General features: G+C 37.3%; 1 protein-coding gene across 1 annotated transcript in view; it reads left to right on the top strand.

Annotated features, from left to right (window-relative positions):
• fndc1 (fibronectin type III domain containing 1) overlaps window positions 1-17,371 on the top strand; it is a 51,769-nt gene that overhangs the window by 10,616 nt on the left and 23,782 nt on the right. The window contains exons 2-10 of the mRNA XM_066677837.1: window positions 3,147-3,341; window positions 3,532-3,618; window positions 5,262-5,321; window positions 11,219-11,404; window positions 13,007-13,105; window positions 13,367-13,487; window positions 14,585-14,772; window positions 16,526-16,633; window positions 17,018-17,206. Coding sequence (XP_066533934.1) covers window positions 3,147-3,341; window positions 3,532-3,618; window positions 5,262-5,321; window positions 11,219-11,404; window positions 13,007-13,105; window positions 13,367-13,487; window positions 14,585-14,772; window positions 16,526-16,633; window positions 17,018-17,206 — 1,233 coding nt within the window. The remainder of the gene's footprint in view (window positions 1-3,146; window positions 3,342-3,531; window positions 3,619-5,261; window positions 5,322-11,218; window positions 11,405-13,006; window positions 13,106-13,366; window positions 13,488-14,584; window positions 14,773-16,525; window positions 16,634-17,017; window positions 17,207-17,371) is intronic.

The raw sequence follows: 17,371 nt of genomic DNA, 5'->3' as shown, positions 1-17,371 counted from the left end.
TTAAAATGAGAAAAGGACATTATTTAGAGTATTTATTATTTATAAGTATTTATAAATCTTGTTGAAATATATAGAAATGTAATTGAAAGGGTAATTTTATTTGAAATTCCGTTGTTAACTACATAAAATGTTGCTATAACTACAAGGCTACTACATTATGCAGGATATGGCACTGATCATAATACAGGTTACACATTGCGTTCCGGACCTTGGCTTGAGAACATTTTCTCTAACTGGACCTTAGTGAATTTTAATTAATTACCCCTGATTTAAAGGCACTCTGTGTGGCATTTTTACCTTCAAATTATTTCAAAATGATTGTGATTCCCCTCTGATCTGTAACAGGAAAGATAGCGCCTCTGCTCTGCGGGGATTCTTCTCTATAAACTAGGCTATGCAACTTGAAAATCATGGGGCGGAGAAGTCTTAAGAAGAAGAGTCTAGAGAGAGAGAGAGAGATTGGTAATATGTGCTTTTCTGTAGTTAAGTGGGTGTAATGGCCAGAATTACACTTTGTGTCGGTGGAATCCAAGCTTTGTTAAAATCAGGTTTTTGAGAGTTACTGATGGATGAGGTCTAGTGTAAGCACCTGCTAACTGAATCTCAGACATCTCAGAATATGTCTTACAGACCCTTGACAACCATTAAAAAGCATATTTCTAATGATAATATTTAATGGTATTCTGTTATGTAGCTTTTAAAAGGATTATAAACTTAAGATGTCTGGTTCTTATAAACACCTGAATGAATTCATTTATTATCATAAATTATAATTATGAAGTGTTATTTTTAATGTAGAACAAATTGGTTAGTGTATTAGGGTTATGGGAATTCTTTTAATTTCTCCAAACTATGAATAGAGCCCATAAAACAAAATACTACACCACAGGTGTGTGTGTGTGTGTGTGTGTGTGTGTGTGTGTGTGTGTGTGTGTGTGTGTGTGTGTGTGTGTGTGTGTATGTGTGTCAGGGAAGCAGTGTTTTCTCTCACAGGGCTAGTTGTCAGGCCTATGCCAATTTTCTGTCCACAATAACAGGGGCACTTGAGACACACACAGATACAAAACCAATAGTACAATAAAACGTACTGGATTTGCAAATCTTATCACTTCACTGTTTGGCATTCATCTCTCTATTTCTTTGGCAACATATCCTGACTATTCTTTATGTTATGATAAATGATAAAAAAGCCATGATAAATGACACTGTAAAATGCGATAGTTACTTTCGCAATGATTCAGTGCCTATAAAACTGTGAAGTTTTATAACTAATCTAAGAACTTTCCAGAAATGCCCTGAATGTAGAAACCACCCACCTAGTACTGTCTCTGAGAATGATTAGAGAAGTTTATTAAGGAAGTTCTTATTTTCCCCTAAAAATAAAACCTTTTAAAAGGTATTTTCCAATTAAACCACAGTCAGTCTACAATAAAGTACAATAAAACAGCTGAGATGCACAGGCCCATCACCTACCCACTCAGAGACACGTATGACTCAGTGACAGAGCCAAGATGCACTTAGTTATTTCAAAGAACAAACATAACTAATGTCTTTTTTTCTGCTGCACCTGACTTATACATTTCTGTACATCCCTGAAAAAGCCCCTAACATAACTACAGTTTCAGAATAGACCCATGGAATTATATGAAATAGTCCAGCAATCATAAATTATTAAGCATTAGCTTTATTTTTTTTAATAATATGTTCAAGTAAAGCATTTCAAAGCATTGACAGTTTTCAAGGTTGCTCATAATTGAAAATGGCTTTGTTGAATGCTCAGTTAATGAATTACGTTGTTTAGATGCCTTCACTTGATTGTGCTGTGTGATGCAGTAATTAATTTAGTTCTTTAACTGGAAATCATTATGGTGAGTTGTGCAAATGAAGTGAGCCAGAATTGGTCATTTGTTGTAAAGACATCATGAGTGAACCTCAGCCACTGAATTTTACATTCTTCTTAAAATGAACTCTCATTATTCCTTTATTCATACTGGTGATTAATGAAGTGATCATTTCCAGCTCATGTTCAAAATCACTGCTCAAAATGCTTCTGGAGGCAGCAGTGCCTTTGAGGCAGAACAAATGTAATTGGTTACCAGCCAACAGGCAGGAGGAACATGATTGGTTAACACACATTGGGAGGAGATTTTAAAATACTGTGCCATAAACCAAAAATGCTCCACCTAAACCCCTGTGGTTTGCCCGCTCTGAAATGAATATGGAATGTACAAAATTAGTTCTGTTTCATAATTTGTTAGACATTTTGCAAAAATTCTGGTATTTTGTTTTGCATGAATGTAGGGTAATGTAAATGCTGCCTCTGAGGAAGCTGCAGAATGTTTTACAATATAGTTCTGCTGCCTCTGAGGGAGATTCCAAAGTGATACATTTTGTCCACTTGATTTATGTCTGCTGCCTCTGAAGAAGCTACAGAATGTTATTCAATAATGCTCTGCTTCCTCAGAGGCAGCAATCATGAACCAGAAACATTTTGTGTAGAGATTTTGCACACAAGCTCGTTTCTTTCACTATTCAAATGTTGAGTGAACACAGTAGCTGACTGATCTGATGTTGTTGATGAGCTGATAATTGATGCTACAATATAATATTTGAGAACATGAAGATTAGTGATACCCAAAGGTGGGTAACTTCCAGTGGGGCAAAATAAACTGGAGCTAAATATCGGCCGTTGACGGTAAAATCTGTATTTGCAGGTGTTAGGCAGAATCCACTGTATATAAATTTTAGTTTATATAATTCCTGCTAAATCAGTTTAGTGCTACCAGCATTTTCCACTCAAATGTAGTGTCTTGTGAAAACACTGGTTTGTCCTATACATGTCCCACATATTAATTAGTTCTTAAGTAGCAGGTGTTGTCAGTTTGGACAAATTATACACAGTTGATAAACTTTCTATTCAACAAAATGGTAAAAATTTTATGACTTAGAAATAAGGCTCTAAAAGAGGTGTTCCTGTTTGCTAGAAATTCGGGTGACGCTGTTCTGCAAAGTTTGCTTGACCTAGCAACAGTTGCTAAGAAAGAGTGCATTAGTAGCTGAGGCATATATAGATCAGTTTGGCAGTTGTTGTATTTTCTCTCTCTGTCTGTCTGTCTCTCTCGCCTTCTCCCCATCCCTTCTCTCAGCATTTAAACCACTGAGTCCACGCAATGTGAAGCTAACATCAGTGGATAAGGGCCTAAAGGTGACGTGGGAGCCGCCCAACGAGCTGGACGGTCGGCCAGTAGATCGCTACAACATCGGCTATGGCAAGTCTATGAAGTCTCTCCGCTTCATCACAGTGGACAAGGACCGCCGCTCAGAGGTACTAGAGGACTTAGGTAAGAGGGGAAGATGTTACTCATATTACTCAGTACTGGATACCATTACTGTAGACCATACAACATTGAAACAAACTGCATACATTGATTGTTTGATTACTTGTGTGAGTGAATTGAGGAGCATGGACTAGTTGTATAATATGCACGGTGTGTGTATGTGTGTGTGTGTGTGTGTGTGTGTGTGTATTAGAGCCTGGAGTCCTGCACTTTCTCAAGATAAGTGCAGAGAATGAGGAGGGACTGAGTAAACCAGTCTACAGGGCAGAAACTCCAGGAGGTAGGCTCTAGCTATTGTGTGTGTCATGCATGTGAGTGTATGTGTCTATGGGCATGTGCGTACATGTAGGTGATGTGTGAATGTGAATTTTTTTCCATTTTGTTTTTTCCATTTTTTTCCAAATACTGTTTCAAACAAAAAGTTGGAAGAGTTTTTCTAATAAAAACAGAAAGCAATGATTGCTATGTTTTCTTTGACCTCAATTATATTGAAAACAGTACAAAAATACAATACTTTGTTTTACCTTATGAACTTTTCTGTAAGTACATGTTCACTCCAGATGTTTGTCTGAAACACGTTCCAAAAAAATAAGACAGGAGCACCACTGGGTTACATCTCATTTCCTTTAATCAACACTTGATAATCATTTTGGAGCTGAAGATACAAATTACTCCAATTTTGAAAGCTGGCTTGTTTTTTTATTTCACCCATTAATCAAGTTTTCAGCTGCACAACTGTTGCCTTTCTTTCCTTATTTTGTTCTTAATTAGATGCAAGTTTTGAATGGGAGACTTGTCAGGACTGCAGGACATGCTGTAATAACACACAAAATGTACTTTGTTATTTTCTTGCTAATATAAACTTGGATGTCTCTGAAGAAGACAAATAGACAAATATCTACATGCAGCATATGTTGCTTAAAAATTATATATAAAATTTTTTTTTAATAAAAATTATATATATATAACACATTATTCAGTCTAAAAGAAACTACAGAAATTGCATGAGCCCACAAGTCCTTTATAAATAGAGTTTTCCTTTGATTTCCTAAATCTGTTGATAATATTATACATCTTAATGGTGATGAACCTAAAGTTCCTAAACTATTTTGATGATAATGAACACTTTACTTAAATTTCCAATTTGCTGCTTTCTCTTTTTATTTTCATAGAGATTTTCACGTGATCTGGTTCCATCATTAATTATCAGATTTTTCTTTTGTAATTGCCTGTATGCAGCCACTTAATAATCAGCTTAATGAGCATATGCTCAATGTATAGCAAACCATTACACACGTTACAAGTGTCTCAGCAACGCATAACACACTCAAGTGTCTTAGCAACACAAATAATATTTCCATATCACAATGTACCTCAATCACTTCAGCAGATGGGTTCAGAGCTGAAAGTTATTTTTGATGTTTTATAAGGAATATATTTATAACTTTATGGCCTTACAGCCTGTTCTACATCTCTGCATATAAAACCATACCGAAGAGCTAACTACATGACACGCACTTGAGCTCAAGCAAAGTTTAATCAGTCCCGTCTGCTTTTCTAATTTCTCCATTCTCGTCCATTGTTGGCGACCCCTGGAATTGCACTGCACATTAAAGAGCCTGTAGCCAAGAACTGCTTTCATATCCAACCCAAACTCCTCCACAAACCAAGAGTTTGTGTTGTGGCAGTCTTACATTCGTCCAACACACGCCACATAAATCTCTGGAATATTTCCTCTTCTGCCTCCAACAAACAAGCTCTATGTACATTACTGCATTTGCAGCTAAACCAATTATAATAAATAAGTACACAGATAATTCTGTATAGAGTCGTAAATTTTCTGCTTAAAGGTTTGGTTTAACAATTTGAAATAGTAGATATATAGAATGGTTCATGAAAAAATTATCCTGTTCTTCTCTACAGGCGTGGAGTGGGCAAAACTGGATGGCTTTGCTGTTGTACCTTCCATCAATGGCTCATCAGGTATGTCCCTAAACTCATTTTATGTAGTTGTCTTTTGCATTTATCTTTGTCAGTTACAACTTCTATTTTACACAACACTGACACAAAAGGAGCATTGTTAGCATGTTCTCACGAAAGAAAATATATTTCATGCTTCATTTTTAGCCAAAAGCCTATTCCCAGTAACAGCATCTGGGAAGGTGAAGGGTAGACTATGCATCTTGACTCACTCAGGGAATAATCCTATTCTCAATTCAGTTACATGACCATGAATACAGCATGGGAACATCATTCAGTGATAGTTCTCTGAAGTTGCACGTCATTCTCTACCCAGCATCATGGCCTCAATAAAAACATAAGCAAGCTTTCTGTATGAAAAAATAGAAAAAGTGGAATAATGGATATAGGGAAATTAGAGTGTGCAATATGGCATATACAGTAGATTATTTAATGTACTGTACCATGCGTAGAGCTGGATATTGTTCCTATTTTGTTAATATTGATAATGTTTCAACATATATAATCTGATGATGTATTTTTTCAATGTTTTTAAAAGTTTTAAATTTCATACAGAAGGTGAATGTGTATGTTTTAACTGTATACTGTGTGATATACAGGAAGTGAGTGTGAAACATTAATAAACCTGGCTGCTTAGGTTTCGAAATTTGGCATTGAGTGACATTTGGTATATATATATATATAACCTTGGTTCCTGAATTACATAGGATGAACTACCGACACACACACACACACATTGTATATATGTATATACATTTATATATACAATAAATTGGCTCTTTTTGATGATTTGTGTAATTCAGGAACCGAACATCCTGAGTAATTCAGGACCCAAAGTAATACATCTAATGCTAATCATGATATTTATTATACCGAATATAAAAAATAAAAAATAAATAAAAATTCGGTCAGTTACATGTTACTACACGCTTTATGCAGTTACTATATTATAGTTGTTATTTACAAGCTCTCTATTATCAGTACAAATCTTTTTAATGAGGCATGTTTATTTTAGCAGCATGTTCCCTCCACACGTACAAACAATTTGGTGTATCCACTTACGATATAGCAACAAATGTTTTGCAAAACTAGTTCTCCTCCAGAGGCTGGGATTTATGTTTGGACACGGTAGCTCCTGGGAAGACAATGGAAGTCTGACAGTTTGTTAAATCATAGCTATTATATTACTTTTTATTAATCCACCAAGCTTATCTGAAGCCAGACTATGAGCATTTTACGTCTCCAACAGGAAAAGGAAGAAATCTGTTGATATAAACCAAATGGGGAGTGCTTTCCTACATTCCCAGCAGTAAAAGAGGCAAAAATAACAAAACTTGGACAGCTACAACAATCACTGTTAGTGTTCCCTGAAATACAGGCAGTGTTTTCTCAGTCTACGGGTACTTTTATAATAACATGAACATAATAGGTCACTGACTTGACTCACCTGCAGCAGTGCACCTGATATCATTATGTCATTACTGGGAACGTATGTGTACTCTTGTGGTCCCACTACCCACAGAATCACACTAAAGCAGAAGAGTTTAGAACAAACATAAAGTTTTAGGGAAGTTGCTTTTCTGGAAGAAGCTATAGCAATGGCACAACATTATCATAATGCTGATGCAGTAATTTTGGCTTTGTTTTTAATGAAAAATGTTGTTGCCACAACATGGCTCTGATCTGTCTGGCTGAGTCTTTGTTCTTGTTAGAGAAATAAGTTAATTCATCTCAGCCACCACAATGAATTCATTATATCAGCTGGGGCTTTAAAGAAAAGTTTTACTGCTGTGTAATTCCTTAAAAACACTTGTGCGTCATGTTTCATATGTAGGCTGTGCACTCTCCACTAGGGGTGACTAAAGGGTTTCTTCATTCTCTAGTGGTTAAAGCAAGGGTGAGGAACCGTTTTCCCAACCTGAGCCAAACTGAGCCATATACATACATGGTCGCGGCTCACAGGTGAGGGATGTGGGAGTGTCAGTGCCCACATTTTATCCAATGAAAATGATCTTCTCTTTCTTCAAAGCATTTAACACACCCACAACTCTGTTCTTATTGAATGGACTCAGGTTATAAGGAATGGAAGCAGAGACAAATATTTTTTCAAAAAGTGGGATAATTTAATGTTCCGTGCAAGGTCTTCTCCATAAGTGAAGCATGCTGTCTTTCACTTCAATGAAAATGAAATCTGTTGACCATTTTTCTTGGAAGACAACACTTGCATGGACTTTCCTTCGCTTTTGAAATCTAGACCTTACAGATGCCAGAGACACAGCTATTGGACGATTCCTGTTCACAGTCAGTTCATTCATTCGTTCATTGTCTGTAACCTCTTATCCAGTTCAGGGTCTTGGTGGGTCTGGAACCTACTCGGAATCACTGGGCGCCAGGCAGGAACACACCCTGGAGGGGGCGCCAGTCTTTCGCAGGTCATAATTAAATTGCAGCAAGCCAATGCATATTGCCAGTAAAAACGTAAGAAACATATGGTGGCAAATATGGTTCAGCAGAAGGCCACAGGTTCCCCATCCCTGGGTTCAAGGGTTTTTTTCACTTATTGCTCATTGCAGTCAGAACAACTTCCCTAGATTCCAAAGGTATACATGTTTAAAGTATATAATATGATATGATAGAGTCAAGCACACATGTAGTATGCAGTATTGTAATATTTGAATAATAATGGATTATGGATAATCATTGCATTGATAATAATAATTTAATATGGAACTATAATAAAGGTTATTTAATCATTATTTCATGAGTTATAAATACAGCCAAGATTTCCCATTATTTAGACCTTCAGATACTCAACTGAATTTAGAGCAAATATCTTTGATGCAATATGATTAGAATATTTGAGATTTAAATTTTTTTTGCTTGATATGGGCCCTAAAAGCAGCAACATACAAAAGTCTAAACATACTTCTTTGAAACCTCAATACACCAATAATTGGTAAATCAAGTTAAATTATGCAGAAGAATTTCTAAAATAGTATCCTAATTTGACTGTGTAGAGATGTTTAGAGACATCCACTAAATAAACATCAACCAGGTTAATGCAGTATAAACTAAACTGTAAGACTAGAATAAAGCACAGATAAAGTGGCTGTGCATGGTATTGATATGTACAAGAGAGTAAGCTCCCACAGGAAAACCAGGTGTGAATCCATGCTGGAAGCCAAGCCACGTAGAAACTCAGCTGAGTGCTCACATAGCAGGACTAAATCAGCTGCACTGGCCGCTGGAGCTGACCATTTCATCCAGAACCTGCCAGGAGGGAAGACGGAGTGTAGGGAGACACATACCACAAAAACCCAGAGAAATAGTGTGCGGGAGAAGGGGGAGAAAGAATGAAACAGATGTAGGGAAGGAGAGAGGGCGAATGAGAGACAGATACACTGTCTGTTGCTCTAAAGCCAGTGATATGTGATATTTGATTCAGCTGTGTTGGCTAGACTCTTTGAAAGGGAAGTAGAGGTACAGTACTTGTCTGTTTGTGTGCATAAGGGGAAAGGAGTAGCTGTTACAGTCATTTAAGTTCTTTTTAGGAGTAGAGAGATCTCATTCACAGTCATCTTTTATTTGGTGACACTGCCCTACCTTGAGCGTGTTGAAGCACTGACTCTCAAAATGTGCAAGAGAGTGGAAAAAGCAGCCAGAGTCAAGCCAAAGCTCCCTGGCCAGGATGGAGGGATGATTCCTGTTCCCTCACTCACTCTCATTCAGTCTTCCAAAGAACTCATTCACCCCAGTGGCAACCGACAATAATACATAAATGTACTTTCAACACAAGAATATGCTTTCCCTCCTGGGCTTTTGGTGTAATGCCCCACTGAAACATTTCATTGGACTTAATGCTTGCACTCTTAAAAATAATATTTTTTCATTAACTCATGGCTTGGATATGTGGTTCTAGGAAAAAACTAAATTTTTAAACATGTCACATCTCATTTGCAAAATTTTTAAAAATGTTAAAAAATGTTAAAAATGCCATTGGCCTTTCTGATACAATATAGTATAACTACAGGTCTCTACAGGCCCTGACCCTGTGTATCCTGTACAAGATCCTGGCCTTGTCTCACCTATAGTATCATGCTTGGCCATGCATGGATGCTGTTTTATCTCAAAATAACTCTGTTCCTGCCTTTACCTCCCACAGAATCACTGACCACCTCCTCCTTCCTCATGCTCACATATCACTAATATTTTACCTTCACATTATCTGTCATTAGTTCACTTTTACTTCTGTTCTGTTCTCTGTTGTGTCTCCGGTGTCGACCCGAGGAGGATGGGTTCCCTGTTTTTAAGAGTCTTGGTTCCTTCCAAGTTTTCTCCCTCGTTCGCTGAGGGAGCTTTTCTTTGCCACTGTTGCCCTTGGCTTGCTCATAGGAGGCTTGGACCCGGATCTCTGTAAAGCTACTTTGTGACAACATTCTGTTGTGAAAAGCGCTATATAAATAAAATTTGATTGATTGAATCAGAAGTGGAAATGAGTATTTCCAAATTCATATCTATAACTATTTATAAGGTCGGCACAGTGGATCAACATGTAGTGTCGCTTTCACACAGCTCCAGGGGACTGTCTGTGAGGAGTTTGGTGTGTTCTCCGAGTGCTTCGGTTTCCTCCCACAGTCTAAAAACCCACATCGTTAATTGGATTGGCGACTCAAAATTGTCCATAGGTGTGAGTGAGTAAATGAGTGAATGTGTGAGTGTGTGTCACCCTGTGAAGGACTGGCGCCCTTTCCAGGGTGTGTTCCCGTCTTGCACCCAGTGGAACTTCTAAAGATTTACTGTGTGCTGACAGCCCTGTAGAACTACAACTTTGTACAATTCAGCTTTTTCTTTATTTAAACCCACACTGTGAGTTTTTCATCATGTAACTCATGTATATTAAAACATATAACTGCAAATAATACATTGGCCATCTACTACTCAGCAATGCTACTGACAAAAAAACTTTGGCAGTCCAATTGGTTAACTTAGTGTTGCTGTAGGAAACTCTGATTAGTTCGCCTGCCATTGTAGTTGATGTGCTACAATCAGCTTCTCAAAATGAAGTGACATTGTGTTCAATAAGGAAGTCAAACTGCAGTCTGTCATCTGAGAATGATTACAGGGGCAGAAAGGAGGGAGGAAATGAGTGGGGGAATGTTTTTCATTACACTCTCTGTGATATTAGCTTGCATGGCATGGAGGAGAAGAGGAAGAAATGGAAGGAGAGGAGAATGGGGATACAAATATGTGTGAGACACTTATGAGAGAGAGAGAGTGAGAGAGGAAGACTGACTGTCTGATGTGCTGGCCAAGTCCAGTCAGGAGGGGAATAGCAGTTAAAAAACATGCAGAAAGAAGTGAGAGAGCAGATGACTGGAAGACTGTGTGGTCTTCAGTGGCTTTAAGCTCGGATAAACAAATCTCCACAGGGTTAGTAAATCTCTAACACATGCTACATGTCTACGTTCTCTCCAATTCTTTCTCCATCTCGAGAAAATCATGCCTGAGGTCTAAGATCATGATAAGGTTTTTAGAGCTTTGCAAGAATGACTAATCACCATTTCTCAAGCCATATACAGGCATTGTGAAGCTATGCTGAAAACCATTTCCAGAACAGTTACAGAAAGTCTCATTAAGGTCCTTAAATTTAATAATGAATAGCCTGATGTCAGGGCAGTTATAAATGCCTGTAGCATTCCTGCACTGTTTTTGGTTTTCTCCTGATTATATTTGTACCCTGTTTCCAGAGTGAGATAAAACTGAGAGAAAAAAGAAATAAAACCTTCATTCTCTGCTGATCTGGTTCTTTATTTAACATGAACATTGCATTTAAAATTTTGAAATGCAATGTGAAACGCAATAAATGAACCAATGCTTCTAATCTGTGTTTCCATCACTAGGGAGAAGATTGCCTGACACATCCATAGTTCAGATGTCTTCAGTGCAGCAGAGAGCACCTCAGTCCTCCTCAGGCCACGAGGCTCCACACCGAGGAGGATATCTCCCACTCCGTCCCCAAAACAAACACAGAGTGGACCTCAGTCAGCCCCAAGCTGACCAGCGCAACGCTAACAAGCCCAAACTCGGTGAGAAGACAAGCAGGTTCCTCATAAGAATATCAAAATTGGTCTAAATGTGTGATGTGACATTCTGTAAGATTTTATTTTATGAAAATGTGTCACTTCTCAACTCTCATGAAAAAAATATATATATTACATGTTATTTTCAAAAGCTTACAGTAGTTATAAATAAGACACTCTAAAAACTTCCCTATTTAAAAGGCTAATAACAAAAAACAGCAAGTCAGGAATCTTTTGCTGTAGTGTACATTTTATTTACTAGGTCTGGCGAATGTTTAAATAAGTTAATAATTAACAAAAGATTAAAAGTGAACAAAGGATTTTATTCAAAGTATTTGACACAGTTAATCATGACATATTATTACAGAAACTTCATTACTATGGAATCCAAAACGCAGTTAGATTGGTTTTTAAATTATTTAACCAATAGAACATGGGCAAACTTCAACTCTGAACTAATGACTTGAATGTGGAAATCCTCAAGGATCAATATGGGGACCACTACTGTTTTTAAGAGGAACGAGCTCTATGTGCTTAAAAATGAGTTAGTTTTATATTATTCTATTCAATAAAATGTTGCTACAGACAAATTCCAGGTATTGATTTAAGTTAACTCCGTATTAAAAGATAAAATTATAATGTTTATATAAATTTTATTTAAATTACTTGTGAACATTAAGAAAAGCTCTAACATGCTTTTTGCTCTAAGAAAAAAAAAGTGTACCCTGCAATTAGTGTACATGTCTAACAATAATATATACTGTTTCCATTGTACAAAATCTTTGGTGTACTTATTGCTGAAAAATGTAGCTGGAAAGACCACCTAAAATATTGGTAGTCAGACAAATTAAACATACATTACTTCTACATGTAATTCTCTATCTGTATTATACAATCATTTGTCCACATCTGTCATACTGTAACATTGTCTGGGCTAGAACTTTCAAAAGTAATCTCACAGGCCCTCATAATCTTCGAAAAGCACTTGTTCTCACCCATTTTATTAACTTAAAAGTTCTAAATGTGTTTCAGAGTTAATTTTCTTATTCTATAGTTTGCCACATAACTTGAGAACCTATAACAGTCTGAACTTTTCATCAAAATACTTCATTTCTTGTCACACCCATCTGTTTTTCTACACCAACCATCGCTTTTGTGCCTAGTACAAGCCCTTCATTATTCTATTGTATTTTGTTTTCCTTCGTTTTCAATACTCAAATATGTGTATTCACTCAAATTGTGTATAATACAAATAGTATTAATTCATCCTAATTAACTGAATTATTTTTTGTAGTTAGTTATGGTTAAATGTTTTTCATTTGCACAAATTTGAATCTCTATTAACAGAATGTTGGTTTGAGGTTTCAGTGATGTACTTCTCCTCACTGGCTATAACCACAAACTCTGGATTGAATTAGTTATAAATACAATGTTAGATTATGCTTTTTATTTGCAAGATACAAAATAGCTTAATGCATAATTAATAGTTTATATGTTTATTAGTGCTATTTGCACTGAATATAGTGTTAAGAGATGTGTGTTCAGTATGTGAACAGCATGGTATATGTAATGATACATGGCCATATCTGGTATCCCTTCTGTTCATAGCGTCTGAGTCCATCTATGTGGTATCACTGCAGGCACAGAAAAGCCCGCGGAAGAGTGCACCAGCCAGCAAGACCACCATGAACAAAACACCTCCTCCAGGTCTGGAGCACTTCATACCATCACCATGAAACTTTATTCAGTCATCAGTTTTCAACAGCTTAGAAAAGTCATGTTAAGACCCCCTGCTTATTGATTGATTATTTAATCAACTGTAAGATGATCACACCACTACAGTGCCTTTGGGAAACAGGTGTAAACGTTACCGAACTCAGTTCTCATTGATTAATAAATGAATCTGTTATATGTATGGAGACTTTAACCTAATTTTTAATACTGTACTGTTTAATACTGTACTTTCAGAGCCTGAGGAAGTAGAGGAGGCAAAGGACGTCACAGCGAGAGTCCTGTCTCCACAGTCTGTCATTATTACATGGGTGGATCCACTTGTGGAAAAACAGAAGAGCATTCCTGAAGGCACCAGGTAGGAGTGGCTTCTAGCATTTTCACTAAAAATCACTAAATTTCACTAAAATTAAAAATATTTAAATTTTTAATAATAAGTTTTAATAATAATGTTAATGCTACATTATGATGAGACACTTGTCCACTTGTCTTACAGATCGTAAACCCTGGTACATTTTTTTGAACAATGCAATAAAAACAAGAATCTGTGATTTGTTAGCGCTCTAGAAACTCATTAACAGAAAACTTCAATATTTTTGCTGAACATCTTGAATATAATCTAATTTAGAATTTAATCAATGAATCAAATTTTATTTATGTAGCGCTTCTCACAACAGAAAGTCTACAGAAACCAGAATAAACTATAGAGATGATGAGTTACAAGTAAAGACAAAATATGTTATGAAGAGGAGTGAGGGAGCAGGACATGTGGTCACTGATTCAGTGGGAGAGTAAAAACTAGTACACATCCATTTGGGCTAAGACAGCTCCTTGCTTGGACATGCACAATGCTTCAGGAGGGACAAAGCTGAGATCTCAAACAGGATGCATAATTTTTGAAAAGCTAGCAACACATTCCAAAAACAGTTAGAATGTGGCAAAATAAAACTGAAAGGTTTAATAACAACAGTAATGTGTTTTATTTATAATGCACATTAAATTTGAAACAAATCTTTTAAAAGGGTTTCTAGAATATTCATGTAAATTCTTTTAAAACATTCCACAGTTAAAAAAGTGGAATGAAAAAAAAAAACTGTTAACTGGAGTATTTCTGAAATCCTGTGTCACATAAGACAGTCTGCTGCTTCATCAAGTAATGCAACCTGAAACTCTGTTATGCAAGAATAAAGCCATATCTCAGTTCTGTTTAGAAATTTGTTGATTTCTCTGAGCCTAAATATTCTAAATTTGTTTATTCTTCCAGTGCATAATCAAGTTCGTAAGTGAAAAATGTACAAAAGTGTACACAATTGTAGGTTAACCAAAGTGTCAAAAGAATGAACAAATCTCCGATTCTTTTGAAAAAAAATGGATTCCGATTGGTTATACTGAAAAAGACAAAAGCTTATTACCATTTTGAATAAGGTTTTAGCATTTCATGTCTTATTTGTGTAGGCACTACACAGTGAGATACAGAGAGAAAGGAGAATCTGCTCGGTGGGAGTATAAGGAGACCAATCAGAGGAGACTTATCATTGAATCACTGTCTGCAGATGGAATGTATGAGTTCTCTGTGCAAATCTCTCAGGGAGAGCAGCAAGGAAAGTGGGGCACATCCGTATTCCAGAGGACTCCTGAATCTGGTATATTTTAATTAAGTGTCATCATGATTTGCTCAAAGATCTTTGCATTGTTTTTGCATATGACATGTTATATTTTATCTGTTTATGTGTAGTTACTAGTTACTAGTATCTTTACTCCTTTAAAAAGCATGGATGTGATGTGATAGGATGACTTAATGTACACTTTAAAAGCAATTCATTCATAACACTAAGTTAACAAAGCCATGTATACACCTGTAACATTATGGCTACTCACTGTCCATTCTCACAGCTCTGACCAAATTAGAGGAAGTTCTACATTTACAGACTGTAGTCCATCTCTTGCTTTGCATAGTTTGTTTTAAACACTATGTCCACTCAGTTGGACACTTCTACCTCATTGGTCCACCTTGTAGATTTAAAGACAGTAACTTATCTGTTGCTGCACAGTTGTCCTCTGGTACTTCATCAGTGGACACAAGATGGTGTTGTCTGGATATTCTCAGTAAGGCAGGGACACTGCAGTGTTTAAATATTTGAGAAGCCCTGCTGTGTCTGAACCACTTGTATCAGTGCAATACAACACCACCACATCAGTGTCACTGCAGCTGAGAATGATCCACCACCCAAGTCATACCTGCTTTGTGGTGGTCCTGAAACTTGAAGTACTGGGTGGTAAAAGGCTAACAACATGGACGTCGTTAGAACTCTTTTAGAGCCTAACATGTTCTTTAGCGCCATAATTCTTTAAATTTCAACAACGCTTGCAAACATCCCAAGTTGCAAAAACCCATTTCAGGGAGGTACCGGACCTGGATCTAGATTTCAACCCACCCTTACCACCCTTCAATCAGCAGCCAGAGTTTTCTATTCATCATTCAGTTCTGTGGTCAATGCAGTCACAGTCCCTCCTACAGCGGGTTGTTTGCGGCGACGCTGAGAGGAGCAGGTCAGAGCTGAAACACTGAGAACTCAGCAAAAGCAGAGCCTGGTCACAGCAGTCAGCCTCGGGGGGTTTGCTCCACCCAGCGAGCCACGTTAAGTGTTTCGGAATGTCCCTAGTTCAGTACTCAGCACTCTCTTGCAATGGAAGCCCTTTGTGATTCTCTCAGAGAAGGGACAACACGAAATAGAGTTTGCTCACTGGGTGAAGCAGACCCTTGCTCAGTTTTGATTTCCTACCTGTAATGGATATTCATTTTTTTTATGGCATAAAGGCAGCAGCTCCTTGTGGCTTTGCTTAATCTGTACCTCATCAAAGATTTTTGCTGCTATGAGGCAATTACCCCAGACCCCACTGGCTAAAGCTTAGCCCCCAATCATTATTCTCTAGTGACAGCCCTGGCTAACAATATATGCAGAACAATAGATGGACTCCAGTCTCCAATTGTAGAACTACAAAGTGTTCCTGTATGGTCAGTGGAGCTGAGAATGGACCGTGGCTGTAGAAACAAGGAGATGGCTATAATGTTATGGTTGATCTGTGTTAAACACGCGCACATGTAAAATTGCTTCAGTTTTGTAATTCATGCAATATGTCATAACTGCCTCTTTGCAATGGTTCACTGAGGTGTCACCATTTACTGCCTGTTTGAAAGGCTAATGATGACTTCATTACTGATTTTCCTGGAAAACCTATAGCGGTGTTTAGTTTCCATCTAAAAATCATCTGGTAGGAAACACTTTAAATATCTAGAACACAGACTGTATAGTACTGCTGTATATAACTCCTTCTGTTTGGCAATGGAGACTGTCAGTCCTGACCTTCATCTCTACAATATTTATAACATTGCAGTTCCCTCTGGGCCTCCTGAGAACTTCCAGGTGAAACCACTTAGAGGAAAAGGAACTGCTGTCACAGCCACATGGGACTCACCTGAAGAACCCAATGGTAAAATAAGAGGTGAGAGCTCCTATTCCATGCTGTTCATTATTACTTCTTCATTGTTAACACATTGTGTCAGAACCTTGTGTGGTCTGTAAAGACTATCACTACCTCCTGACGAAGCTGCTCCTGGGAAACACACTTTTTAAGTTACAGACGTTTCAGATCTTGAACCTCCACCAGTTTATAGATGTAAATAAATTACATTTTCTGCTTCTATGCACTAGACACCTTGTATTAGTCAAAGTGCTTCTGGCACATACAAAGTATTTTACTTTCCAGTGTGTTTTGTTTTCCTTGGCATTCTCTTTTGTGGTCTAGGCCTCAATGTGGAAATTTTACTGCAAAATGTCCTGTCCAAATTAAATTGACCAGACAAACTGGTTTGCCATTTTCTTCCAGAATACATTCTCTCCTATGCTCCAGCCATGAAACCCTTTGGAGCCAAGTCAGTCACATACCGTGGGACTACCACCTCAGCAACCATAGATGGACTGACACCTGGTGATCGCTATATCTTTAAAATTCGAGCAGTGAACAGGAAAGGACAAGGACCACAATCTAAGGCTTTCATTGTTGCAATGCCTGGGAGTAAGTCCTGAGAGCTAAAATACATTATGATTTTATGATTTACCTTCACCAAATGAATTTGATTTAAATACAATTGCTAATCACCCGAATGTACAAGGCAACTAGACAATGGATATTTGATATTAGAAAAATTCCTTATAAAGTCTGGAATCAAAAATTTTACTA

Source organism: Hoplias malabaricus, chromosome 7, assembly GCF_029633855.1.
Source record: "Hoplias malabaricus isolate fHopMal1 chromosome 7, fHopMal1.hap1, whole genome shotgun sequence".
NCBI lineage: Eukaryota > Metazoa > Chordata > Actinopteri > Characiformes > Erythrinidae > Hoplias > Hoplias malabaricus.
This window is presented reverse-complemented; position numbering and strand designations above follow the sequence as displayed.